Source organism: Scyliorhinus torazame, chromosome 18 (genome assembly GCF_047496885.1).
Source record: "Scyliorhinus torazame isolate Kashiwa2021f chromosome 18, sScyTor2.1, whole genome shotgun sequence".
Lineage (NCBI taxonomy): Eukaryota > Metazoa > Chordata > Chondrichthyes > Carcharhiniformes > Scyliorhinidae > Scyliorhinus > Scyliorhinus torazame.
Genome location: NC_092724.1, coordinates 43,350,889 through 43,376,929, shown reverse-complemented (window position 1 = coordinate 43,376,929; position 26,041 = coordinate 43,350,889). Strand labels below are relative to the sequence as shown.

The 26,041-nt window shown below is 43.7% G+C and overlaps 1 protein-coding gene across 2 annotated transcripts in view; it reads right to left on the bottom strand.

Annotated features, from left to right (window-relative positions):
- Positions 1-26,041, bottom strand: part of wdr18 (WD repeat domain 18) — a 257,486-nt gene that overhangs the window by 88,914 nt on the left and 142,531 nt on the right. For both annotated transcript variants that reach the window (XM_072482676.1, XM_072482677.1), the window contains exon 6: positions 1,635-1,699. In XM_072482676.1, the coding sequence (XP_072338777.1) occupies positions 1,635-1,699 (65 nt within the window). The remainder of the gene's footprint in view (positions 1-1,634; positions 1,700-26,041) is intronic.

Genomic DNA, 26,041 nt, shown 5'->3' with positions numbered 1-26,041 from the left:
TTAAAGTGAGAAAGATTCCTTTTTATCTGGGTCTCCCGAGTTGACACTATTATTAATGGGAGAGTAAACACACTACTGCACCATCACGCACAATGTGATTATTGTTTTACTCAATGGTCTCTGCATGCTACTCAGAACAGCTTTTTCCGCAGGTTTGATTCATGATTTAAAAACAAACTTGGGAGTGCTGCACCACAAATGTAAAATGGACATTTGGGCAAAGTACATTTGGGTCGGACTCTGGCATCTATGAACTGTACCCAAGGAAAAATCGGTGCGGCCTTCAGATGGGGCAAGAAACGAAAGTAACAAAAATATGCAAGCTAAAACTCTGGAAGAAATTGTCACAATGCAGAATGTATTGCCACAATAGTGAAAATTCATTGTCAGTTTCAGCGATGTAATAAAGCATGGCGACCAGAGGGGTAGAGATGGGAAACTCGACACTTAGTCATGCCTCCCAACAATGATTAAAGCAGAGACATTTTCAGAGTTTTGAATCACTTGCCTATCTCCCCAGCTGGAGAGGGAGTTGGGCTACAATTAGTCTGAGGTGTACTTTAATTTCAGATATGAAAACACTTTACAAATGCCACTTTCCAGAACATTCTATTGGTTATAAGGCAGCAAAAGTATTCTCTTAATACCTCCGGCAGAAAGTTTGCAGACCCAAGAGTTGAAATTTTAAAAGATCAACTCGTCAACGGGTACTTTTGCTACAGGCTATCCCGGGGGAGTGAACAGTAGAAAATTGTGTGTAAATGTAGAAAAATGGATAGCATCTCTGCTGAAGATTCCGATTCCCACAGCTCAAAACACCATGGCTAAGCAACAATTTATAAATCTGTGCACCTGGCTTTGTTCTTTATAAGGAGGTGTGGAATCTGGTTATCAGGACATCTCAAAATTAAAGTAGAAATTTCAACCAACTTTTTCCCCTCCCTGCATTTCTATTTGCTGTCCTATTGAGATAAATAACCTGTACCATTTATGTTTTAGTACTGGACAGCATGTCAGTGAAGTCACACTTTGTCAAGAGAAATATAGTTGAAGTGCATATGACTTTCAGTTGTGTTTTTGTTCAGTCCTACATACCACTGCAGCATATAACTAACTATTTACGTACCTCAGATGAAAGCAAGGAGCAATATCAGTATTCTGAAGTGTTTTAATTTTCCCAAAATGTCAATTCCATTTTTCTTACAAGACTGAAGAAATGACCTGGAGTTTTTAAACTGATTTGTTACGATGAAAGAGGAATGAATAGGTTCCATGTAAAAAGTTCCCATGCATGTTAGTTTGACAGAAAAAAATAGAACCTACTTTAACTTTTAGCAATATCAGTAATAAATTCAATGATGCAATGTCCAGCAGATGATAGTGGAGAAAAATAATAGCGCCTAAAATTATTTCCTTGGCAGTATGGGGGGAGGGGGGGGGGGGGGGGGGGGGGGGCAGGAGGAGACGAGGAGGAACGTATTGGACATTAATTCTATCTTGTCCGAAGTGCAAGCTCTATTACTTGGAGGGAGAATTCCACCGCCAAGACATTACTGAAAATTACTCAATTGCAACATTTATTTAAGCTATGTATTTGGATTCTCATGATGAAAAATTAATAAACAATTCTTTACCGATGTCCCTTAAAAATCTGGCTGCCACCTTTGTCAGTCTGAAAGCTTTTCTCCCTCTGATCAGGCTGCAAACAAGCACAATTCATTATTAGCGTATCAGTTGTGGTACAAATCAAATGTTTACGATGAACTTGCATGTTATCAGAAATTAAACAAACACACCGTTTAAACAATAATTCAGAAGTTTCACAACACCACAGTTGCTGTGGTGACCACCAACCTAAATATTGCAGAATGCAAATAATCCCAAACAGTGTAACATCCCCCCCAACCCCCCTCCCCTCCACCCCAAGACTGCTTTGAGGAGTACTAGCGAAGTCTGCAACAAACCAATCCTCCCTTTTGGGGTATGAAGGGAAAAACTGCATGGGCAGCATGCCCACAATCAGGAGAGCCTACATTTACACCAGAGTCCAAAGATGAGAGATAATTGAAGCTAAGATCCACTTGAGCTGAGCTTAATGCTCAATCAATTCTATCTCCTGTCTCCCACTCTCCCAAGGTAAAATTATACATTCCAACTTCCCAGCCAGAAGTGGCACAAATTTATAAATAATACAACTGCGTTTAACTAGATTAAATCGCAAAGCTACAAAGTGAAACAATTTCTTTGAAAGAAACAAACGTATTTCCAAAATTGAAGAATTAAGAAAATCAGGTGGTTTTCTGCAACTATGAATTGCACCCCAAGATGAGGAACAATGTGGACTTCCCACAGGACTAAGATATGCACTTTAAGTTATTTTCAGTCAAGGGTTATGAGGTTTCAAAGGATGTTGGAAAAATATCTTATCATGAATTCTCAGCAGCTTAAAAAAGGGGACACAAGGTAGTGAAAGTTAATTAAAAGAGATCTGCTATTTAAAATTGACATTCTCTGCCACCTCAGACGTCTTTCCCCAGTCCCCATTTCCAGGTTTCTTCTCCTCATTTCACTATTTCAAAGCAAAGGCTGACCAACAAATTCCACTTGCAGGATCGGTCTGCTTTTATGCCCCCATATGGTCAGTGTCCCTCTATTAATTCCGAGGAACTGCTAGCCCTAGTCACACCCCATCACACAGCGCGTGACACGGTAGCACTGCTGCCTCATAGCACCAGGGACCCGGGTTCAATTCCGGCTTTGGGTGACTGCCTGTGTGGATTTTGCAGGTTCTCTCCGTGTCTGCATGGGTTTCCTCCGGGAGCTACAGTTTCCTCCCACAGTCCAAAGATGTGCAGGTTAGGTGGATTGGCCATGTTAAAATTGCCCCCATGTGTCCATATGCGGGGTTATGGGGATTGGGCAGGAGAATGGGCCTAGGTAGGGTGCTCTTTCAAAGGGTCGTTGCAGACTTGATTGGCTGAATGTCCTCCTTCTGCACTGTCTGGATTTCATCAGTGCTGTCCCCAACAACCCCCCCCCCCCTTGAATGTCCTCCTTCTGCACAGTCTGGATTTCATCAGTGCTGTCCCCAACACCCCCCCCCCCCCCCCCTCCACACACACACACACACCAAGCAATTCAGGACTAGTCTTTGGGGGAGTAAATGAGCATGACAGGGAGCTACAGCAGCTGCACAAATCAAAAAATAACCATCACAAAGCACAATCCCTACACTCCAGCAACAGTGAACGATAAATGTAATAAAGCATGGCGACCAGAGGGGTAGAGATGGGAAACTAGACACTTAGTCATGCCTCCCAACAATGATTAAAGCAGAGACATATACAGAGTTTTGAATCACTTGCCTATCTCCCCAGCTGGAGAGGGAGTTGGGCTACAACTAGTCTGAGGTGTACTTTAATTTCAGATATGAAAACACTTTACAAATGCCACTTTCCAGAACATTCTATTGGTTATAAAGCAGCAAAAGTATTCTCTTAATACCTCCAGCAGAAAGTTTGCAGGGATCTTTGTTCCAATCATGTTTCCCAGCACTTGGTCTGTAGCCTTCTTTGCTATGGAGTTTCAAATGCCCAACTAATGTTTCTTAAATGTTGCATGCTCCTGCCTCTATAAACCTTTCAGGCAGTGAATTCCAGATTCCCACCACACTTTGGGTGAAAAAGTTTTCCCTCAAGTCCCCTCTAAATCTCCTGCCCATTACTTTAAATCTGTGCCCTATGGTTTTTGATCCTCAATTATGGGTAAAAGTTTCTTCCTATTTACCGTTTCTTTGTCTTTCAGAATTGTGTACAGCTCAATCAGGTCACCCCCCACCCCCCCTCAGTCTTCTCTGCTCCAAGGAGATCAAACCCCAGCCTAACCAGCCTCTCTTTATAACTGAAACGCTCCAGTCCAAACAACATCCTGTTGAATCGCCTCTGCACCCTTTCTAGTGCAATCACATCCTTCGCTTTCTAAATAAAATTTAGAGTACCCAAATATTCTTTTTGCAATTAAAGGGCAATTTAACATGGCCAATCCACCTAACCTGCACATCTTTAGGTTGTGGGGATGAGACCCATGCAGACACGGGGAGAATGTGCAAACTCCACATGGACAGTGACCTGAGGCCGGGATCGAATCTGGGTCCTCGGCGCCATGAGGCAAGAGTGCTAACCATTGCACCACCGTGCCGCCCCACAACCATCTCATAGTGTGTTGACCAGAACTGCACACAGTACTCTAGCTGTGGCCTAATGAGCGTTTTATACAGCTCCATCATAACCTCTCTTCCCAGCACACCACCCCAAAAACAACACCACCCCGGTGCACAGATATCTATTCATAAACTCTTGAGCGGAAAACTGTCTATGGTCTGCATCCAGAACGAAATTAAGAGAAAATCAAATTTAACTATTTTTAAGATTATTGGCGAAGAATCAAAAAAATGGGACGAGGAAACCTTCGTTACACAGTGAATGGTTAGGATCTGGAATATGTTACCTTAAGAGGGTCAATCATGCCCTTCAAAAGGGTATTAGATAAACACCTGAAGAGAAAACAAATTGCAGGGCAGAGAGCAAAGGGCAGAGGAATGTTCAGTTTTGGTCTCCTTACCTGAGAAAGGCCGTACTGGCGCTGGAGGGTGTGCAAAGGAAATTCACTAGGTTAATCCCAGAGTTGAGGGGGTTGGATTACGAGGAGTGGCTGAGTAGACTGGGACAGTACGTGTTGGAATTTAGAAGGATGCGGGAGGATCTTCTAGAAACATATAAAATTATGAAGGGAATAGATAGGATAGATGCGAGGAGGTTGTTTCCGCTGGCGGGTGAAAGCAGAACTAGGGGACCATAGCCTCAAAATAAGTGGAAGTAGATTTAGGACTGAGTTTAGGAGGAACTTCTTCACTCAAAGGGTTGGGAATCTATGGAATTCCCTGCCTAGAAAAGTAGTTGAGACTCCTTCATTAAATGTTTTCAAGATAAAGACAGATACTTTTTTGAAGAATAAAGGAATAAAGGGATATGGCGTTCGGGCCGGAAAGTGGAGCTGAGTCCACAAAAGATCAGTCATGATCTCATTGAATGGCGGAGCAGGCTCGAAGGGCCAGATGGCTTCCTCCTGGTTCTTATGCTCTTACTGGGACTAGTTTCTTGCAGAGAGTTGACTTGGTCTTGCCCTATCAAATTATTGCCTTCTGCGGTGTACTTATTCTGTGATTGTTTTGTGTTTCTTGGAACTTTCCTCATCTCTTCTTAACCGTAAATAGTCTGTCCTACGCATATCCTCCTCCCTATAACCTCATACCATTGAAATCAATGTTACTACATCATTTTGTGCTCTAACCAATTCTTTCCTAGAGCTCAAATCTATGAAACTCACCATCTCCTTCAGTCTTCTCTTCCTCCTCCAATTGAAAGCTTTTCAAAACAGCAACTTAACAGACAACGTCTTAATTTACCAGGATGGTGTCCTGTGCCAATTGCCTTGGCCCTCGACCTGGGTTTTAAAAATGGGCTCTTGCGCTGACATTTATAATTAGGTTCTGCTATATATCTCAGCTCAATATTTAAGCATTAAACCTTTGTCATTGAATTGCTATTTTTCCTTTTGCTGTTCCACTGATGTCGGAGGTTGAATAGTATAGGTTTATCGAGCGTGACATCAATATTTCTCTGCAAGGCATTGGAGACACGCTTCAGAAGGGACACCACCAGCAAGTTTGACATATGTGGATTAGAGTCTTAAATGTGCCTACTCCATCAGGGTCAAAGCTCCAGATTACCCTCCTGCTCTATTTGCATTTGCACTCAATTAGATTTCAAGAACCCCATACATTTTTGATTAATTCCACCCGGTCCTATTCCCTGATCTGTACCCAATATGGGAAGCTGCCAATACCTGGCTAATTTACGTATCAGATACAGCATTCCTACGGGTAAATGTAATTGGAGGGCAAATAAGCTAACCACTCAAACATTCCATCAAATTCTACATTTAAAATGTTTAAGAGGAGCAGTTTGCTGCTTTACTGGTCACAGGAGGAAACAATAATGTGGCTTTTCTTCCTATAGTTTAATATTTTTATGCTTGTCCTTTTCCATCATCATTACTTACAAACATTCTCTGGCCTTTCAAATTATTTTACGTTTCAACAGAAATATTCCAAGATCAAATGAGCTCATTTCAGCTGGTGTGGGGAAATTATATTCCCAATGTTCCCAAGCTAGGATGGGCCAAATAAAGCCAGCGAGGGTTCCCATTCTTTACCACCACCCAATGATTCGGAGCACAAATTATTTGCGTTAATGTTGGGCAAGGACGTAATTAGACTGATGTGATGCGTCTTCTATGTATTTTACTATCATTCATTGTTTAAGATCATATATTTTTTTGTAAATTTAGGAGTATCAAATTTTTTTCCAATTAACGGCCAATTTAAGGGTCTGGTTTAGCACAGGACTCAATCGCTGCCTTTGAAAGCAGACCAAGGCAGGCCAGCGTCATGGTTCAATTCCCGTACCAGCCTCCCCGAACAAGCGCCGGAATGTGGCGACAAGGGGCTTTTCACAGTAACTTCATTTGAAACCTACTTGTGACAATAAGCGATTTTCATTTCATTTCATTTCAATTTAGCATGGCCAATTCACCTACCCTGCACATCTTTGGGTTGCGGGGTGAGACCCACACAGACACGGGGAGAATGTGCAAACTCCAAAGAGATAGTGACCCGGGGCCGGGATCAAGCCCGGGTCCTCGGTGCCATGTGGCAGCAGTGCTAACCACTGCATCACCGTGCCGCTTTTAAGCTCATACATAAAACAATGACTATTTGGAACAATGATGTGGAGATGCTAGTGATTGAAACAAACCTGTTGGACTTTAACCTGGTGTTGTAAGACTTCTTACTGTGCTCACCCCAGTCCAACGCCGGCATCGCCACATCATAAATATATATAAATAGCAGTGAAGCATTATCTCCTATAGCCTTAGAAACCAATTTTAAGGAACAGTCTCCAAATGCTCATCAAGGGACTTTGCAGCAGCAGTTTTGGCTCCCGTGTCTTACCGCACTCATCACTTAATTTAATTTCACAATTTGGATCTCTGTTATATCAACTCTATTGCTCCTGGCAGGGTGGTCCATAAACAACAGTTTACAATGCATTAAATAACAGCTTTGAGCTCAGCAATGATAGTCAAGTGCATGCAGTAAAATGCTGCTAAAACCTTTCAACCTAGACTACTCTGCATTTTCCATCTACATTAATAAAAGTTCTGAAATCAAAATTGTACAATCTACACAGCTTAAAAATCTTTTAATTTACTGTGTCCTCCAAATATGTTTAAAAATGGATGTGATATAATGGTACTTATAGCTACAGGATTCTTAAGGCAATTAAGTTAGTCAGCTGTTTATTTAAAAAATTAAGAAAATCCGTCTGTTGTTTTGAATTATTTTAAAAGAAAATTAATTCATGGGATGTGGGCATCGCTGACTAGGTCAGCATTTATTGCCCTAATTGCCCTTGAACTGAGTGAGGGCATTTTCAGAGGGCAATTAAGAGTCAACCACATTGTTGTGGATCTGGAGTCACATGTAGGCCAGACCAGGTAGGATGGCAGATTACCTTGCCTAATGGACATTAATGAACCAGGTGGGTTTCATGGTCATCATTAGACTTTTAATCACAGATTTTTATTGAATTCAAATTTCACCATCTGTGGTGATGGATTTTGAACCCAGGTCCTCAGGGTCTCTGGATTACTAGTCCAGGGACGATACCACTACACTGCTCTCAAAGAAATTAACTGCGGAATGCAGCTTTCTCCAAATACGTGTAAATACTGTTCCAGCATTCTGTCTTGGAAAGGACCACTCAAGCAAGACTCTGGTTTGCACAAGGAACTACTTCACAAGTTTTCATCAAACTCTGCCCAATTATAAAATGTATCATAATCAGATGCAGCGAGTGCCTCTGCATAATTTTGCGATTGACATCACGAGATTTGGATGTATCTAAGTGTGACAGAAGATCACTAAGGCTGAATATCTATGCTCAGGAAGCCTGAAAACAGAGAGAATGTTGAATAATGCAATCTAGAGATGATAGAAAGCAGCACACATCTCGTTCCCATTAGTGTTCTTGCTTTCACTCCTCACCAACACTTGCCCAATTTTAATTAAGAAAGAATGCATGGGGAAAAAAATAAACAATGCTCCTATTAATTTGAAAGATTTTCCAGTTAGATGAGTACACAGCTGAAATCTGCAGAAACTAGGGGCACGATTCAAAGTTAATTTGTGGTGGGCTTTTCAAGGAGTTTCCCGGTATCTCTGCCAACAAGTTCCTCACTGCTATTCAATGACATTTAGCCACTTGTTTGGGCCCTGGGGAGTTTCTCACCGGTTTAGCCCACACTTCGAATTTTCTTTTGGAATGGGGAGATGAACTCAGAGATCTGGCCGTCACACCCCCAACCACCCAGAGGCCCCTACTTACCTGCCTTACACAATCTCCTCCCCCCACCCCCCCCTTCCCCCACAGGCTTGGTCCCCCTCGGACCTGGACCCTTGGCAGTGCCACCCAGGCACCTTTGCAGTGCCAGGATGGCAGTGTCAAGTCACTAGCTGGGCAGTGCCAAGATGTCCGCGTTCCAGGGGGAGGGCCAGAGCGCCACCCTGCACTGACCCTGACCACCCAGGGGTCTCCGATGACCTGAGAAACCCCCTGGGTGCTGTTCCGCCTGGTCCACGTTTGTGTGGACCAGTGCTGAACTCCTTCCGGCTGCGGCCTTGCTGGGGAAACTGGTGGATCCTGGGTAAGTTCGGCGAAGTCGGTTTAAACCCGGCTTCGGTGCACGACGTTTGGTCATGCCCGTGTGGGCATGTTTCTGACTCCAATGCCTAGCGGGGCTTGGGTGGATCACGTGAGGCGTGAAGACTTCCGGAAAACCGTGAGGCCTCTCCCGGCATTCGCCGGCTGAACCCGCTCGAACGAGAGTGCAATGTGGCTGGTGGATCGCACAATCATAGTGTCGACGTTCCAGCTGGCATTTACATCATGCAAAATGCAAACTGCTTTCTTATAATTCCCCCAATAAGGCTAGGTTGTGACGGTGCGAGACAATAAATGATGCCTGAATTTGGTGGGGTTAAGGAGGAGGGTAGGAGTGAAAAGAAAGGGAAGTGGGAACAAAAACAAAAGACGTGAAATATATTTTATAATCTTCTAACCTGCTACTGGTTTTCCTGAATGTAATATTAATAACAAATGTACGAATGACACAACATACTAGATGTTTTTAAATGACATTTAGGACTAGATTTAAAGGTAATTGAGGTTTACTGGCTTCAATGCAGCCCTGAGAAAAAGGAAACTATAATAATATCACATATGATGTTGCACAAGTTTGTTTGGGGACTCCCCTCTTTTATAATAGGTCTGTCATACCATATAAGACCCAATATATTATTCTACTAAAATAGAGTGACGTTTAATCTTGTCTGTCCCCTAAAAGGCACAATGCTGAAAAAAAACAGCCACAGTCAATTATCATTTAAACTGTATGGAGAATGGAATTTTTCTGGGGCTGGTTTAGATCAGTGGGCTAAACAGCTGGCGTGTAATGTAGAACAATGCCAGCAGCGCGGTTCAATTCCTATACCGACCTCCCCGAACAGGCGCCGGAATGTGGCAACTAGGGGCTTTTCACAGTAACTTCATTGAAGCCTACTTGTGACAATTAGCGATTATTATTATTCTGATTGGAAGTGGCTTGGAATTTCTGACTGCAGGTCAGAAAAAAGCTATCTGAAATAACTCACCTACATTTTGGCAGGAACCTGTATATTTTTCATTTCATTCTGGAGAAAAAGAGGGATTTTTAAAATTCTTCTGACAACGTGAAGAGTAATGTCTCAAGTGAGGCACAAAACAGATAGATGCACTGGTCAATTGCTGTGACATTGTGCATCAGGAGTCAGGACTTCAGGTGAAATAGGGGTTTAGGTTAGGTAATCAACGGGTCAGACCTTACAGACAGAGGTAGTCTATTCTCTCCTTATTTTGGTATTTCTCTTATAAATTCCTTGTCTACATTTAAAACAAGTTGCCTCAGGAAAATTGTCATACCACATTTCTATCCCACTGCATGTATACTGTGACAGGGAGCTACAAAAGTTAGGAAGACTGCATATGGTAATATGCGGAGTAATCTGGCCGTAGCTATGGTGGTAGTAGATATGCTGCATTTGGACTTGGATTTTCAATTTTATATTTCTTCCCATTTACAGCCCCACTGCTTTATGGTGCACCCACTTCAAGCACCCCCTCTTAGCCACATTAGTTGGATTACTGGAGGCATGGCTTTACTGAAAGAAAGAAAAATTCAACTGTTGATAATTCAGACATCATCGTACTACTGTGGAATTCATCACGCTTTAACGTACTTTAATTATGTAGTTCTAACTTTACTCCATAAACTATTCATTGCCCCTCTGCTGAATACATACAGAATATCAGATGATAGGTTATAACTGGCAATATACAAATGTAATACAATGCCCACAAAGCAGAAAATGACCCAACAACTCCTGACTGTCAAACTATGGCTCAAGTTACTATTAAATAAATTCCTCCTCAGCCCAAAGGACCGTAGATCAATTGCAGGACTGACCTGGTTAAATTAATTAACGCAGGTGCTTTGCACTTGGAAGTTTTACTGTGGGTTTTGTGGGATGGGTGTTGTTGTTCGTGTATTTTTCTTTTTTCCTGGAACAAATTAAGTTGGATTTGGGTGGGGGGGCTGGTTGACGTTATGGATTTTTGTTGCTGGTTACTGGTTTTTGTTACTGAGGCTGGTTTAGCACAGAGCTAAATCGCTGGCTTTAAAAGTAGACCAAGGCAGGCCAGCAGCACGGTTCAATTCCCGTACCAGCCTCCCCAAACAGGTACCGGAAGGCGGCGACGAGGGTCTTTTCACAGTAACTTCATTTGAAGCCTACTTGTGACAATAAGCGATTTTCATTTCATACTCTTCTCCTCCTTTTCGGCTGGTGACTTGGAATACGAGGTTGTTAAACGCCCCGTAAAAAGATCTAGGGTGTTCGCACACCGTAGGAGTTTGAAAGCTGATGTCGTGCTGTTGCAGGAGACCCAGCTGCGGATTAAAGATCAGTTGGGTAAGGCGTCGAGCCCGGATGGATTCCCGATTGAATTTAATAAGAAGTTTGCGGGTCAACTGGTCCCATTGTTGTTTTTCTTTTTAAAATATTTTTATCGAACATTATTTAATGAATACAGAACAATAAAATAAAACAAAACACACCCTCTAACAAAACCACAACCCCTCCCACCCCAACAGCTGATCGTGACCAGCTCTTTAAAAAATAGAACGAAAGGTCGCCATCTTTTATAAAACCCTTCAATTGTGACCCTTAACGTATATTTAATTTTCCCAAGATGCAAAAACTCTGGGGGTGGCATGGTGGCACAGTGGTTAGCACTGCTGCTTCACAGCGCCGAGGACCTGGGTTCGATCCTGGCCACGGGTCACTGTCCGTGTGGAGTTTATACGTTCTCCCCATGTCTGCATGGGTTTCACCCCACAACCCAAAAATGTGCAGGTAGGTGGATTGGCCACACTAAATTGTCCCTCAATTGGAAAAAAAAAACGATTGGCCATTTGTAAATGTAAAAAAAGATGCAAAAACTCCATAAGATCCCATAGCCATACCGAGGCATTGGGTGGAGAAGCTAGCCTTCATTCTATTAGCACTCGCCTGCGAACGATCAGAGAGGTGGGGGCTGTGACATCCGCCCCCGCACCTGTCTGCAGCTCTGGCAGGTCTGACATCTGCCAACAGGGGACTGGGTTCCAATTCCATCTGTAGAATCGCCAGCATGGTGCTGAAGAAGGAAATCCAAAATCTCACCACGTCAGGACGTGCTCAAACATATGCACATGATTTGCCGGGCCCCTCCCACAGCACTCACACTCATCTTTACCCCATCAAACAACCAACTCCTCCTAGCCCTAGTCAATCGCTCCTGGTGCACCATCTTCAATTGTATCAGCCCCAGTCTCGTGCATGATGAAGAGGCGTTCACTCTACTCAAGTCCTCACACCACACCCCTCATCCAATTCCACCCCCAACCCCTCCTTCCACTTGGCCTTAGTTCCCAACAGGGATGCAGTATCCTCCACCATTATCCTCCCATAAATTTCCTTCTCCAACCCCATGAGCGACAAAACCCGCTCCATCAATGACACGGCGGCACTCCCGGAAACGATATGTAAACCTTCCTCGCAAAGTCCCTCACCTGCAGATATCTAAAGTTCTCCGACTGTGAAAGCCCAAACTTCTCTGATAACTCCTCTGGACTTGCAAACCGCGCCTCCAGAAACAAGTCCCCATTGCCTGAATTACCGTCTCCGGGAGCGACCCCCAAGCCATTGAGCCCTCAAATTACTCCACTCACAGTGGTATCAACCAGTAGGTAAACTTTTTGTAAAATTCCACAGAGAACCAGTCTGGCCCCGGCACCGTGCTTGTCTGGATGTTTCCGATTGTTTTCCAAACCTCCTCGCCCCCAGTGGCCCTCCTAATCCTTCCCGATTTTCCTCCCCCAATGTAGGACACGCCAACCCCTCCAAAACCTCTCCCATGTCCAACTCGTCCTCTGGCAGTTCCGACCTATACAACCTCTCATAGAACACCTCAAAACACCCCATTTACCTTCTCAGGTGCCGGCACTAGCTTACCTCCCATATCCCAGATCTGAACAATCTCTTGGGAAGGCCCCTCTGCCTCAACTGGCCAGCCAACAAGCGGCTAGCCTTCTCCTCATATTCGTACATTGCTCCTCCCAACCCTCCGCAGCGGACGCAGCACCTTATCCGTAGTTACCAGATTTAACTGCATCTGCAGTTTCCTCCTACTAGCCAATAGTTCGGGGGTGGGGTCCTCCACATATTTACCATCCACCGTCAACATTTCATCCACCAACCGCTGGTGCTCCTCCCTAGCATCCCTATCAGCCTGCATCTTATATGCAATTATCTCACCTCGCGCCACCGCTTTCAACACCTCCCAAAGCACCAAGGGCGCGACCTCCCTATTTTTGTTAAACCCTACATACTCATCAATTGCCCTTGCTACCCTCACACAAAATCCCAGATCTGCTAACAGCCGTACATCTAAACTCCACCTGTCCAGCACCACATCTACCAGATGCAGGGCACGATCTGATATAACAATAGAGGAATATTCCGCTCCCCGAGCTCTTGGCAACAGAGACCTCTCCATAATAAATAAATCAATGCGCGAAAAAACCTTATGCAGTGACGAGATAAAGGAGAACTAGGAACTGCCATGTTCCTCCCCCCGGCTTGGAGCTGGTTCCATTTTTGTTAGAGATGTTTAACAACTCCATGTCTGGGGGGAGGTTGCTGGCCACATTGGCACAGACGTCAATTTTAAAGAGAGATAAGGACTCTGGGTCCTATTGCCCGATATCATTACTGAATGCGGATGCAAACAAAGGTTTTGGCAATGCACTTGGAGCCCTGTGTTGCTAACTTTTGGTTGGTTCAATTTGCTCTGTTTTATAACCTTTGCTCTAGAGTCGCCAGGTATCTTTATGATACTGCCACGAGGTTCAAGTTCAAGTACTGATCAATAACTCAACACACCAGTTAGTAAGATTCAAATCAAAACACATTTATTATACACAGTCAATCGCTACTCATGCGTAAATTCTACTTAATAAACTATCTCTATCACTAACAGGCCTATACTTAGCTTTGAACTGGCCCACCAGGTAAGGGGAACAAATGGCCTTTCGTTCGGGTTCTGAAACTGCAGGATTCCAAAGCTGGTATGGACTGGTAGCTAGGAGCACCTATCTCGTAGCGTGCGTTGACTGGAGACTTACTTGGTTGGTGCGGCAGCTTGGGCAGTTCACTCTCAAGGGATGATTCGCTGCTGAGTGACCCTGCCAAGAAGGACGATTTGAACTTGTGGACTCTATTTTATAGTCCCCAGGGGCTTCCCGCCATTCGGGGCGGACCCCGTATCTGGTTCCAAGTGATTGGACTGCGTTCCGATCACTTGGATCGATTTCTCCAATACTGGAGCGGTTCCCTGATCGCTGGGCGGTCCCCGAGTGTCTGTTAGCCTTCCTTTGTCTTGGCTCCTGCTGGCGCCGAGGAGTCTGGCTTGGCCTTATTCACCTTAAGTGTTTCAATTGTGCCCGGGGATCGTTCATTAATATGCAGATGGCTGCTGGTTTCAGTGCTGTCTGAGCTTTTGCAAGTTCTAATACACAGGATGTCTGCACTTGCTGGTTTTTGCCTGTGTTGGCTGAATTTCCCTGCAGCCTTTGTGGATCTCCATTTTAAGTCGGGAAGTGGCCAACCCAGGTGGCTACACCTGCCTTCTGGAGGTAGGCAGGCAGAGCAGGCAATTTGTTACGGGCAGGCAGCAGGGCCAATATTCGGCGATTGCTTAATGTTATTCTGTCCCCCTCTTCAGCCCCTGAGCCAGAAGTAATTATTTCACTGGATGCTGAAAAAAGAGTTTGATAGGGTGGAGTGGGGATATCTGTTTGATATCCTTAGACGGTTTGGTTTTGGACCTAGATTTATATCTTATGTTCCAGCTTTTCTATGGGGCCCACACCGCGAGTGTTCATACGAATGCCTTGAGCCCAAAATATTTTCAGCTTAAGAGAGGCATGTCCATTGTCCTCACTATGGTTTGCCTTGGCAATTGAGCCTTTGGCCATAGCATTGCGGTCATCTATGAGGCAGAGGGGGAGCATAGGATGTCTCTGTACACGGATGATTTGTTGTTGTATGTGATGGAACCTCTTTCCAGTGTAGAGGAGATAATGAAGCTGCTCAGGAGTTTTGGCTCCTTCTCAGGATATAAATCTGATATTGAACCTGGGCATAGGCACAAACTTTCTGGTAAATCGCCCAGGTAGGGGAGCAAATCAGGGGAGGTTGCCTTTTCACCTGGCCAGGTCCAGCTTCCGGTATCTGGGAATCTGGGTGGCCCATGACTGGGCCTTGCTCCATAAACTAAATTTTGCGGATCTGGTAAATGGGGTCAAGGCTGGCTTGAGGAAGTGGGAAAGCCTCCTTCTGTCCCTGGTGGGCAGGGTAAAGATGAATATTCTCCCAAGGTTTCTATTTTTGTTGCAGTGTCTCCCAGTGTTCCTTCCCAAACCTTTCTTTGTGAAAGTCAGTAAAATGATATCTTCTTTTATTTGGGTGGGCAAACCCCACTGATTTGTAGGGTATTTTTGCAGAGGGAAAGGCAATCGGGGGGGGGTGTCTAGCATTGCCAATCTGTTATTTTATTGGGCGGCAAATACTGAGACAGTGTGGGACAGGGGTGGTTTATGGGTACGGAATCGATGTGGGGGCGGATGGAGGGGAGTGCTAGTAGAGGCACTAGTTTGAGGGCCTTGGTTATTTTAGAATTGTTATAGTGCAGAAGGAGGCCATTTCGCCCATCGGATCTGCACCAACCCTTGGAAAGAGCATCCTACCCAGGAAACCCCCACCCTATCGCCAGAGCCTAGTAATCCCACCTAACCTTTAAGATTCTAAGGGGCAATTTAGCATGGCCAATCCACCTAACTTCCACATCTTTGGACTGTGGGAGGAAACTGGAGCACCCTGAGGAAATCCACACAGACACGGAGAGAAAGTGCAAACTCCACACAGTCACCTAAGGCTGGAATTAAACCTCGGTCCCTGGTGCCGTTAGCGTTAGCAACAGTGCTAACCGCTGTGCCACCCATTATGGCTCCTTTTCAGTATTTCCCTGCGAAGTGGACTTCAGATCTGGTGGTTGTGGCCACTTTGAGAAAATGGAGACAGTTTAGGCAACATTTCAAGCTGGATGCTATATCATTGTTAGTCCCATTCTGCGGTAACCATCGTTTTGTTACAGTGGCCTTGGACTCGTCGCTTTGGGCATGGGGGAGGAGAAGGTTTGGAGTGGTTCGGGGACATGTTTATTGAAGGGAGGTTCACTGGTTTTGAGGAGTGGTTGGACAAGTTCCAGCTCCCCAAGGACTAATCTGTTTAGATATTATCAGGCGCGTAACTTTTTGCGTAAGGAGATTTCTTCCCTCCCCTTGGTACCCTCACCCTCATTGATGGATAGAGTTCTTTCTACAGTTGAACTGGGAGAGGGGAAGATATTGGATATTTATAGTTGGCTGGTGTCATTTGGAACATGCATTGGATGAGGTTAAACAGAATTGGGAGAGGGAGCTGGGTCAGGCTTGTGGATGGGTGTGCCTCACGGCACCAAGGTCCCAGGTTTGATCCCGGCTCTGGGTCACTGTCCAAGTGGAGTTTGCACATTCTCCCCGGGTTTGCGTGGGTTTCGCCCCCACAACCCAAAAGAGGTGCAGGGTGGGTGGATTGGCCACGCTAAATTGCCCCTTAATTGGAAAAACTGAATTCGGTACTCTAAATATATATATTTTTTAAAAGAGGATGGGTGTGGAGTGAAGCTCTTCACAGAGTCAGCTCCACCTCATGTGCTAGGCTCACCTTGATTCAGTTCAAGTGGAGCATAGGGCACATCTGACCAGGGCATGGATGAGTGGGTTTCCCCCGGAGGTAGAGGGTAGATGTGAGCGTTGTTCACGGGGTCCAGCATATCACATGCATATGTTCTGGTCTTACTCTAAACTTGAGCTTTTGGGTCTCCTTCAGGATCATGTCAGGAATTCTTGGGATTGAGTTGGTGGCTATCTCTGGGATTTCGGACTAGCTGGAGCTGCAGATAGGGACGAAACTGATGCTCTGGCCTTCGCTTCGCTGATAGCCCATTGGAGAGTTCTGCTTGGGTGGAGTGTTCTGGTTCCACCCAGAGCTTCGTTGTGGTTAAGTAACCTTATGGGGTTCTTGCACTTAGAAAAGATCAAGTATGTCGTGAGGGGTTTGGCAGAAGGGTTTGATTTGAGGTGGCAGCTGTTTATTTCTTATTTCAGGGAGTGGTCACCATCAGATGTTGAGGGGTGGGGAGGTTCGGGATTTGTTTGGGGTTTTTGTCTTGGTTGTTTTTTTGGGGGGCTGTTGAGTCTAGAATTGTAATTGTACTTGTTATGTAATATGGTCTTCATGGTGTTATGCTGAAAAAAAATTCTTAATAACATTTTTATTTTTTAAATCCAAGACATTTATATAAATTGTAATCAACTGAGGCTCCAGCGCTGATCTCTGTGACACACCACTCGTTACATCCTGCCAACAAGACCCATTTATGCCAACTCTATTTCCCGTTAGCTAATCTTTTATCCATGTCAACCTGTTAACCCCCACACCACGAGTTTTTTATATTCTGCAATAGCCTTTGGTGTGGCACCTTATCAAATGTCTTCTGGAAATCGAAGTACAGTGCCTCCACCAGTTCCCCTTTATCCACAGCACATGTGACTTCTTCAAAGAGCTTCAACAAATTGGTTAAACATGATTTTCCTTCTACTACATCACATTGATTCTTCCTGATTGCCTTGATTTTTTCTAAATGCCTTGCTATAACATCTTTAATGATAGTTTCTAACATGTTCCCATTGACAGATGTTAAGCTAACTGGCCTGGAGCTTCCTGCTTTCTGTCTCCCTCCCTTTTTAGGTCAAAGAGTTACATTTGCTATTTTCCAATCTAATTGAACCACCCCAAATGTTACGATCAATCATTTGCTTCCAGCATCATTTCAATATAATCGGCCTCTTCAGAAAATTGTGAAATAAAAGTTCTCCACGTTGTGGAACTGCATTTTAGCAAATCATGAAAAGATTAAAACACCAAAAGTACAACCAATAAATATAATTTGTCATTCATCATAGACGCGGTTACAAAATTCATTAAATTTCAAGCCTCGCTGACCATAAAGATCATTTGAACCATTTATTGGAGAATACCAGCATATTGTTATGGGTCCGGACCAGAACCCCAATTTTGGTTAAGATCCGTGATTAGAACCCAACCACTTGCATTTGGTAAAACTGTGAGGAAATGTAACTGCACCACAGCAGTGATAACACTGATCAGTAGACAGCTTTTATATTAAAACAAACTTTAATTTGAACACAGAATTAAGCACATTAGCAACAAAGAAACAGTTTTACAGTTCAGTTACAATATCTTAACTTGCTTCCTGAAACCTGCCTCTGCATTCCAATTAAGCAAGTCCATGTATTTCAAATACCAGTTATGTACAAAGTTAACCGGGTTTTACTTGCGTATTTTGGTGCAGAGTCCTTGGAGAGAGAAACCGATCAGGTTGAAAACCTTCTGCTCAGCTTAGAGCCCTGGAAGCAATTCCTTTGTCCAGACATACTTGGCCCCTCCCATTAGCTACACCAACTGCACTCAATGCACACAGCATTCTTTTTGTCTCTCGTTACAAAATGTGCCTTGATTTGTTTAGCCAGGCTCAAACTGTTACAACATTACATTACCTCTCTATTTGTAAACAAGTAAAATGGCTTTCAATATCTAATAGCAAAACACTCCCCCTGCAAAAATTCTGATTATCTCGCATTTAATCACAGCTCTAGCAGGCATATGGTCTGAAAGCATTTTAACCTAGGTTTTAAGAACATTATTGCAAAATTACAAACCATAAAATATGCCAATTTCTTGTATTCATCACAATATGTTGACAATGCATGCAGACATGCTTTTTAAGGAGTGCATCCTAATTGGCTGCATCTGCTGATGCTGCACCGACAGCGGTCGGATCCCCCTCACATGTGCAGCTAGAGTGCCTGTGATGTCATTAACCGTGATACGCAGTTCCCTGCATCAGAGATGGTGCAGTTCAAGCAAAGAAAGAAAAGAACATACACGAGTGTTCTCGTTTCCTCCAGCTTTTCGCCACTCTCTTTGCCGCTCCTAGTATCTGTCTCCGGTGTTGACCTGCTCCTTTCACTGTCCTGTCCCATTTCCCACTTATTTTGCTGTTCCCTCCTAACTCTATTGTCTACCTCTCTTCGCCATTTGCTCCTGCCTCCATCTCTCTTCGTTTCAGTCTCCCCCTCGCTGTTCCCTCCCATCCCTATTGTCTGCCCGCTCCTACTTCCCGCTCTCTTTCTTCCACCTCCCCTTGCCACTCCTCCCTGGATCTTTTGCCACTCCCCGCACTCTCTTCCAATTCCCCTCATACCTTCTGCTTCGTACATCCCCTGCTCTCTTTGCTGCTTCCACCGACCCCGGTCTCCACCTCCCTTCGTGGAAAGTGCAACAGATGGTAGCAAGTGGGAGGGCACTATAAAGAGGTTTCAGGAAGTGGTGTACCAGTGACATCAGCAGCAGGAGAAACCATAGATACACCAGCGAACAGAGTAGGAGGCAAGTTGCTATTCTCATAATCACAATCATCTGAGAATTGCAGCAAGCTGGTGGAAATAATTGAAAAAATATAAATTCAAAAATATTTTTTCTATGAAGTTAATAGTTTGGGCATGGGATAAGAATTTGATTTAAAACACAATAATGATTGACACACATTATCAACTTTCTGATTCCAACTCTTCACTATAACTATGGGTCAAATGTTTAAACATAGGTTGAGATTTTTATTGTGCATTATAACTCATCACAACTAGTAAGAATGCTCCCTGAAGAGCAAGAAAAGTTCTGCAAAACAAGATATACTATGGCAGGATTTTGAATTATGTTAACATAAATGTTAGTTTCATGTTTTACAGTCAATGCACAGTACAATGAGAAAAGTGAAAATACAAGATTTGAAACTGAAAATGTCTTCTTCTTTGGTAATCACGCACTAACGAGTATGATTGTCCAACTAAGAAACTCCGTGTTGCTGATCATGGCTGATGAGCCCAATCTCAGAGCTGTATCTTCAACAGTACTCATGGCACGTGTTTCCGGGAGGTGCAATCAGTCCTTGGACTCTAGATCGCTGGTATTCCTTTCTCAGGCTTCTTTTCCGGGCCTCCTCTTGCCATTGGGTGTCTTAGAAGAATTCTGTCCCTCCAATCAGGAAGTGCCTCCAAGTAAGTCTCTGCTGAGCAAGGGTACCTAGGCGTTGACGTCTATGCTGCATTTCTTGAGGTAAACCTTCAGGGTGTCTTTGAAGCACTTCCTTTGCCCTCCTTTTGTTTGGAAGCCTTCCTTGAGCTGGGCAAAGAAGATTTACTTTGGCAATCGGGACTGACACCTTAAGCACATGGCTGGTTCGGTGGAGTCTCCACTCTCTCAGAAGAGAATCTCCAAGCCATGCCTGACACCTTCACGGAAGCATACATAGACATAGAACATACAGTGCAGAAGGAGGCCATTCGGCCCATCGAGTCTGCACTGACCCACTTAAGCCCTCACTTCCACCCTATCCCCGTAACTCAATAACCCCTCCTAACCTTTTTGGACACTAAGGGCAATTTAGTATGGCGAATCCACCGAACCTGCACGTCTTTGGACTGTGGGAGGAAACCGGAGCATCCGGAGGAAACCCACGCAGACACAGGGAGAACGTGCAGACTCCGCACAGACAGTGACCCAGTGGGGAATCGAACCTGGGACACTGGTGCTGTGAAGCAACTGTGCTAACCACTGTGCTACCGTGCTACCAGAGAGTTGGTCTCAGCTGCAACTTCAAGAAGACTCAATCCTTTACCAACATGCCCCAGGGCAAGATCCGGTCTCTCCCTCCATCAAGATCAATGGAGAAATCCTACCAAACGTGGAACATTTGCCATACCTGGGGAGCTACCGCTCCTCCAAGACTGATATCGCTGCAAAGATCAACATCGTATCCAAGCTGCGAGCACCTCCTTCGGATGACCAAGGACGAGAGTCTTTGACGACCACATCATCTGTGCTGACAGCAAGATCCTAGTGCACAACACGGTCATCCTCCCAACTCTTCTATATGGTTCAGAAACTTCGACTATGTACAGACGGTACCTCAAAGCCCTGGAGTTGTATCATCAATATTGTCTTGAGACAGATTCTCCGCATCAGCTGGGAGGACAGGCGTACTAACGTCAGTGTCCTTGAAGGTGCCAAGGGCACTAGCATCGAGGCCATGATCATTCGAGCTGAAAATTGACAAGAATGCAGAAGATGCACTTTTTCCATTCCTTCCCCCACCCCACCACCCAGCCATCACTTTTGCTGTGTGAGCTAGTTTTTAATAAAATTACAAGCTGGTTTGGAACAATGGTTTCATTGAAAACCCATGCCTAATTTGTGAGAAATCAGATCTCAAAATGAAATAGTATCCACATTCTTTGTTAGTAAATACAAAAGAGGACCATGCAGCTAGAGGATTTCTATAGTGCACAAGCTGGACACATACCTTAAGAAATTCTCACTACAACAGCAAATAGTATTGAGCAAAATCTCCTTTTTATTCACAACAGCAATCTCAGAGGCACCATGGAGTGCTTAATAGCAGAGTAGAGGGAATTTTATTCAGCATCTAGCCTGTTCTTATCATGACCCAAGAGTGCTAGGCAAATGAATATAGATGGAGCTTTATTCCAAATCTGATCTATTGGTATGATGAACCAATTTTTCCTAAAAACCTAAATCATGCTGCACTTTATTTCTATTTGTGGTTGTTCTAAATTTCCGGTTTCAAATTCTCAGACACTCTTCTTATTAATGGAGTGAAGTCACTTTAATGACTAATAAATATTTAACTAGTCAATGTCAACGAAAGGAAGTGTCACCCTCTGCCTGTTACTACAACAGATTTCTGCAGACTGTGTTTCAATTAGACAGGAAGTAAACAACGACCTTGGATTCTCATCCAAATCTCATGAGGATTGACTAGTCGAGCTACCATTTCAAGCTGCAACTACTACTTAGGTGTGGGGTCTAACAACTAACTCTACCCACTAGGCTCACGTGAATGAATGGTGTGTGGATACATACTGGGTTATATTAATGAATACTTGTTGTCTCAAACTGATATAAATTCAGGAAATGCCATTTTCTCCTGGTTCAACTGGATCTAAGACACATTCCCAACTGCTGGGTATATTCTGTGCATTTGATGGGGTAAATTTTACTTTACAAAATAATATTGATACAAATCAATGTAATACTCTCCATGGCCAAATAGTAAAAACAAATCAAAATATGAAAACAATCTTTATTCAACTATTTTACACCAACTTGGACCCAAGAGAGTTTGGTTGGTGTGTGGTGTTGAGCTGAAATGATCGCTTCACTTCTAATATTATAGGAGTATATGACGGGTCAGCCAATCAAGAGGCAAAGGAAAGGGTTCCAACTCCAACTTACGAACAATTAAATGTGGGAAGTTGCACATCATCAGTCTCACTCTTGCACCCTGACCTATCTTAGTCCAGTGGCAAGGCACGTCTAGATGGTTGGAGATAGATCCAGATTCAGATCACCCAGTGGGTGATCAGGATACACTCTGTGTCTTGTCGAGCTCTACGCATTCCTCAACTTTCATCTCATCTACCCAGTTTGTCAGAATCAATCTTCATATTCAAGGGTAGACAATCCCCAAGTCAAGGGTAGGAGACCCAATAGCTACCTTCACCTGGTTTGGCTATCCATCGAAGCAGTGTATCAGGCATATGGTGAATGTCACATGCTAACAACTACATGGAGCTATGAGTGCTGGGTGAAGCCAAGCACCAATGCAGGGTAAGCTATCCCAAAAGTTGCGATGAGACGATCTGAGAGAGGTGCTACCCCTTTCATACACCTCACTTTGTGATTTCCTGTTTGCCAATGACTGACACCAATTGCTGGTTCAGAGCTGGAAACTATGCACTTGTTCTCCAATGCATGAAGGCTTCACTTAGGAGTTCTAATACCGACTTTGATTCCTGGCAGAGGCTCATCCAGAATTGCTGCACCTGGCGCAACCCAATGAAAAACACACAACTCTCCTTCAAAAGCAAGTCCATACCAGAGGCTGAGGGAACACACAAGGAGGAAATCCCGAGTCAGCAACACATCCAAAATTGAATCATCTGCGGTATCATGTCCTATTTTCAACAGAACCTTATGGGTGCAGATCTCCTTTAGTTGTCATCTATGTAGCACTGGAACCCGACCAGATGACTATGGTCGTCGTTGCCTCGAAGGATGAACATGAACGAGTGAACAATCCCCTAACTCCTTGGATCTCCACATGCTGACGGGGTCTTTCATAACACTATATCCAAAGTCAAATTGTCAGGTTGGGTTTTTCAGTATTAACAATCTAAACATTCAAATTTAGGTCAATGCTGTTGCCACCATACTCTGCACTACACTTTATGCCTGTATTTGTTTTACCAGGAACTTTTGTGCCCTTGTTCAGGAGGAGGGGTGGAATCTACAGCCCTTCCTGCTAGCAGGATCTTCTGGTCCAACCAAAGTTGACTCCCACCGCGACATGGGCAAGGGACACCAATCGCCATCGACTTCAGCAGATCAAAAGAAATCGGGGGGGGGATTCTACCCTAGGTCTTAGTATCAATGACATAAACACACTCCATCTGGGCATAGAATCCCTGCAGATTGAGAGTTAATATACATTACTCAAAGGATGGAAAGCAAATCAAACATAGCAGAGAGAGAAAAAGGTAAAGATGTAAAATCTCAGCAGAGTAAAAGGTGCCAGCAATGTCACTTTTGAGAAATGAACCTGAAGCTCTCATTCCAGATTCATCTCCTAGCAGTTTTATTTTTCCTTAAAGACAAGGCAACCGCTTGAATACTTTTGGGCGATTATAACATTTCCTCCACAGTGAAACTACAAGATTCAAATACCAGGAAATTGCATTAAAGGAAATCACCGGAAAATACAAATGAGAATTATCCATGCTGACAGATGACCAAAATATATTTCCCAACAAGTTAACATCAGTTTAAAATACTTCATAATTCGGCGCAGTGGTTAGCACTGCTGCCTCACGGCGCCAAGGACTCGGGTTCGATCCCGGCCCCGGGTCACTGTCCATGTGGAGTTTGCACATTCTCCCCTTGTCTGTATGGGTCTCACCCCCACAACCCAAGATGTGCAGAGCACAGATTGGCCACACTAAATTGCCCCTTAATTGGAAAAAAATAATTGGGTACCCTAAATTAAAAAACACACTTCATAGTTCTCTTTCTGAAGGATTGTCAGATACCTCACTATGCCCCTTCCCCACAGGAACTTCACCTGGACAATAAAACTTGCTGTCAAGATAAACACTTGACACATAACATCTCAGATGTCCTTTTTCCTTCTTGGCACTTTTATATATTTTTCAATAAGTTACCTGTTGCCTGCTTTTTCAGCTGGGTGGAGTATAGTTTTGAAATTAAGACAATTAAGTAAAGCAGAGGGATTGGGGGCTACTGGATTAAGTCTGGCCCAGAGCTGCAACAATTGCATTCGTATAACATCTTTAAAAATCTCTTGAGACATTACTACGCAGGAGTGTTATCATATAAAATTAGACAACCAGCAATGTAAGGAAACATTCAGACAGATGAACAAAATTTTGATCAAAGAGATAGGATTTAAGGAGCAGAGAGGTTTAGAGAGGTTTGGGGAGAGAATGCCAGAATTATGATTCTAGGCAGCTAAAAGCAGCGATCTTCGAGGATTATAGGGCTAGAAAAGTAGAGGTGAGGAAGGGCGAGGCACAAGGCTAATGTCACATGCAGAAAGTGGAGTTACTTGTGCATCATAGTAATGGTAAATAAGGTGCTTGTTACTTCGCCTTCTTTAAAAATCAGTAACAAAATGGTTGCTCAAGACTAGAGCAGAGAAATGGTCACCATGTTCATCACCTGCCTGCCTTCCCATCTATTACACATCTCTTTTATCCTCTTTGACTTCCGAACCATTAGGAACGGAGTTGGGAATTCAATCAAGAGCAACATTGTATTTGCTTCAAAGTTCCAAAAAAGTTCACTGCATTTGCCCCAGGAATGTGAATGTTTAGCCCACTGAATGTTGGAGAATTTCAAAATCAAATTGAAAAAAGCTTACTATGTATACTACGTAACGTTATATAGTTTGTAAAGGACCAGGTATGAAATTACACTGATATTGTATAAATAATCCTTGTACAAAATTCCATTGTGAATTTGTGTTCAAAATTTGTTTGTTTGAACTTGTACTGCACTACGATATAAACTCTACTATACAAAATTATACTGCACTATGATATAAACCCTATTATACAAAATTATACAATGGAATATTACTGCACAAACTTGTGAAATCTCACAGTTCTCCATTTTAACAGAAGCAAAAATCCAATTAAATAGGTGTTAACATCCATTAAATAGGCAAGTCATTTCATACGGTTTCTATTGTGCGATTTCTAGTTGGAAGCTGAAATTCAAAGCTCCAGATTAGAACAATACCAAAGCTAAAGATGAGGTAAATCAGTACTGATGAGGTAACAACAAGTCTCTGTTCTGAAAACCTATAATGGGTGCTTCTCAAACTATTATATAATGTGAACCTATTTTAACACTTGAAAATGAATGTAACCGTACACACTAGCAGAAGCAAAACAGCAATAAAGCAGTATAGCAACATTCAATGTTTCATTTTTAAAGTTTGAGTATTATTTGGATCAACAGATAATTACAGCATATAAATATGAAAATCTGTGTTCTAAAGTACTTGCCCAAATGAAGCCCCTCTCCCCACCACACACATTTTCTCAACCCCCTTCTCCTCCTACCCTCACCAGCACACCCACCAGGCCCTCCCCCCCACATGCACATGTACACACCCTGCTTTTCTTCCTAGCCCTCTCCACCCCACTCATACACTCTCAAATCCTTCTCCCCTTCACCTCTCTGGGTTCAGGTGCTGGTGAAGCAGAGTCGCTAGTGCGGGGTGAGGATCTTGTACAAAAGCAGACAGGAGCAGAACCATAGCAAAGTTTGAAGTTGCCACTCACCTTCCCAGCTAAGCCATGTAACCTCCCAGTTTTCCCCCACCCAGTCGTTGACTGTGTTACACTTGTTGGCCTCGAACTGCACCAAGTCAGA